At 53.4% G+C, this 2944-nt stretch overlaps 2 protein-coding genes across 2 annotated transcripts in view; one reads left to right on the top strand and one right to left on the bottom strand.

The window, feature by feature from the left end:
* Positions 1 to 2944, top strand: part of NDUFS6 (NADH dehydrogenase (ubiquinone) Fe-S protein 6, 13kDa (NADH-coenzyme Q reductase)) — a 37212-nt gene that overhangs the window by 25974 nt on the left and 8294 nt on the right. The window lies entirely within an intron of this gene.
* On the bottom strand, positions 2176 to 2647 carry MRPL36 (mitochondrial ribosomal protein L36). The gene has a single exon (XM_005857894.2). The coding sequence runs from the start codon at positions 2593 to 2595 to the stop codon at positions 2260 to 2262; it is 336 nt and encodes a 111-aa protein (XP_005857956.1). The 5' UTR covers positions 2596 to 2647; the 3' UTR covers positions 2176 to 2259.

Here is a 2944-nt window from a genome sequence, read left to right as displayed (position 1 = left end):
CCCTGCTCTGTTCGTGACAGGGGAAGGCGCCCCAACCCCCTGATCAGCCCTGCTCTGTGCGTGACAAGGGGTGGCGCCGCAACCTCCCCATCGACCCTGCCTTGAGTGTGACAGGGGGCGGTGCCCCAACCCCCCAATCGGCCCTACCCTGAGCGTGACTGAGGGTGGCATTGCAACCTCCCGATCCGCCCTGCTCTGTGCATGACGGGGCGGCGCCCCAACTCCCCAATCGGCCCTGCTCTGAGCCTGACCAGGGGCTGCACTTAGGGATTGGGCCTGCCCTCTGCCACCCGGGAGCAGGCCTAAGCCAGCAGGTCGTTATCTGCCGAGGGGTCCCAGACTGCGAGAGGGCACAGGCCGGGCTGGGGGACCCCCTCCCCCCGCCCCCTGAGTGCACAAATTTTTGTGCACCGGGCCTCTAGTCTATACATATAAAAGCCTAAGTGACTACTTGGCCCTTCGATCAGTAGCTATGACACGCACTGACCACTAGGGGGCAGATGCTCCAACGGGTAAGTTAGCTTGCTGCTGGGGTCCAGCTGATCGACCAATCGGGGACTGGGCAAGATGGGTCGGACATGCCTGGAGCCCTCCTGCAGTCCCCCATGCACCAGTGAGGTCCCTTGGCCTGGCCTGCGCCCTCTCGCAATCCAGGACCCCTCGGGGAATGTCAGAGAGCTGATTTTGGCCCCATCCCCGCAGGCCAGGCCGAGGGACCCCACTGGTGCATGAATCTGTGCCCCGAGCCTCTAGTACATTAATAAATGAGACGGTCGTTTTCCAAAAAGACTTTATTTAAAAAAATGGGTGAAGACTGGATTTGGCCTACAGAATGTAATTTGCTGCCTCCTGACCTAAACAATTTTTTTTTTTATTGAGCTGGAATTGTGGGGTTATAAATGCTGGTCCATCCATTATTGGGAAATAGATAAGTTGTAAGAAGGCTTGGTTGGCACACATGCTATGACCTTAGATCAAACAGATTCGTAATCACAGGAGAGAGCGATTTAGAAATTTATCAATGCCGTGAGAACTCCAGGTTGCTAGTAATTATCACAGGTTCGTGTGGATATGGGCCACATTGCTTCACTACACCCAGACTGCCTGTCCCTCAATATCCAATATATTCATTTATGTGGACATATATACCAGCACTGTGTGTCCTGCAGAGCTGGATGCTCACAAGGCAAGTATACCTCATTCACCTGTCAAGGAGAAAATAATCAAAAAGGCGTGTGGTGTACTTATGTGTACACGTGTGTGTGTGTGTGTGTGTGTGTGTGTGCAGGTACATACATATATGAAACAGCTAAAGACCTAGACAAGTCCAGCATCCAACTTCACGATCCATGCTCTACTGCCAGAGGCATTTGGGTCTGTTGGACGGGATGACAACCACCTCTTCAGAACAAAGTTGTGGGCTTGGCCTTGCAGGATGAGCTGGTTCAGAATAGCTAGAGGATAAGAGGCTGCCTGCTTACAAGGTGTGATCATTTGAGTTTCCATTCCCTTGCAGAGTGCCTACTGCATACCAGACCCTGTGGCAGACTAAGAGCAAGAGTGTGACTGAGAAATAGGTCCTCAGAACCCTGCAGGAAGGCTTCAATAGAAGCTTCTTGTCCAAGGCCCAACTCCGAGTAACGAGCAGAGCCAAGACCCTGACCAGGATGTGCGGCCGCCTGCTTTCTGCTCCTGGGTCAGCAGTAGGCACAGCACCCACCTGCCATGCTGCTGTAACCACCTCCGAGCGCTCCCGTCTTCACACTACAGGAGAGGCCTCTTGCTCGCACACAGTGGGTATGTAGTACGTACATACATGCACACATTACACATGCACATACACCTCAGACCAAAATCCCTTCATATATATAAACAATTAATTACCCTTCACTTAAGGACTGTTATCAAGGCCTTTCCTCCTCATCCTGAAAACGGGATTGCAGCAGTGTGGCAGACTGCAGACACAGGGCCAATCTGAGACTGAATCTAGTTCCTTCTAAAGAACTTGCATTCTGATGTTGGGCGATAAACTGGCCTTTCCTGGGCTCGGTCTTCTGTCCTCCTGCTAGCTTGCAAGGAAGATAAAAGGATTCGCTTCCCAGCTGGGGCTCTGACTGGACTAGATGTGGATAAAGAATGAGATGTCTGGAAAGTAGTCAACAAAACCGGCAAGTCAACAATCTCAGAAAACAGAACGTTTACTTTTATTTTTCTTCGATAAGGTCACCCAAGGAAATGGCACAATCCTGCATGTTATTTTTACATCTGTCTCTGCTTATGCCTTGGGTGCGTTTTGCAGTAGATGTACCATCGCCCACGCCTCTTCACCCGGTAACAGTCCCGGCAACGCTTCTTGAGGACGGCCTTGGTCTTGAACCCCAGAGTCGGCTGCAGGAAGGGCAGGGGCTGGCAGGAGAGAGGAGAGGCCACTGCTGCGCTGGGCTCTGCACCTGCCCGGCCTGCAACACGCAGGGGACCCAGCAGGAGCGTGGAGAGCGCGCGGTGTGTCGTTGTGTAATTTGTCATTGTGTAACGACTCAGATGTAGGAGAGGGTTCACAGCAGAAACCATTTTCCTTATAAAAAGAGTTGCCATATTGTGGCTGAATCTACGGGAGAAAGAAAGAAAAAAATGTTACAGCGTCTTCCGCACTTCCTACTATTATAACTTTGTTTTCCCCACTTCACTGTGGCGTAGGCGTGGAGGGGTCAGGGGCGCCACCACCCCCTGGTGCAGCGCAAACCCTGCCAGCTCCTAGGAGACACGGAAGGGGGGGGGGGGGCATTTGGAGAGACCGCCCTTTGTGGGAGCCCAGGCATGGCTGCGAGGGCCCTAAGCCTCCGACCCCGTTCAGGTTTAGTGATAGGCAGCACGGGGAAGAGCTGGCCTGGTGTTCGGGACCGGAGGAGAACCCGGCGGTCGGGCCGGAGCCCGACCGACCGAC

This window comes from Myotis brandtii, unplaced genomic scaffold (genome assembly GCF_000412655.1).
Source record: "Myotis brandtii unplaced genomic scaffold, ASM41265v1 scaffold115, whole genome shotgun sequence".
NCBI classification, from domain to species: Eukaryota; Metazoa; Chordata; class Mammalia; order Chiroptera; family Vespertilionidae; genus Myotis; species Myotis brandtii.
This window is presented reverse-complemented; position numbering and strand designations above follow the sequence as displayed.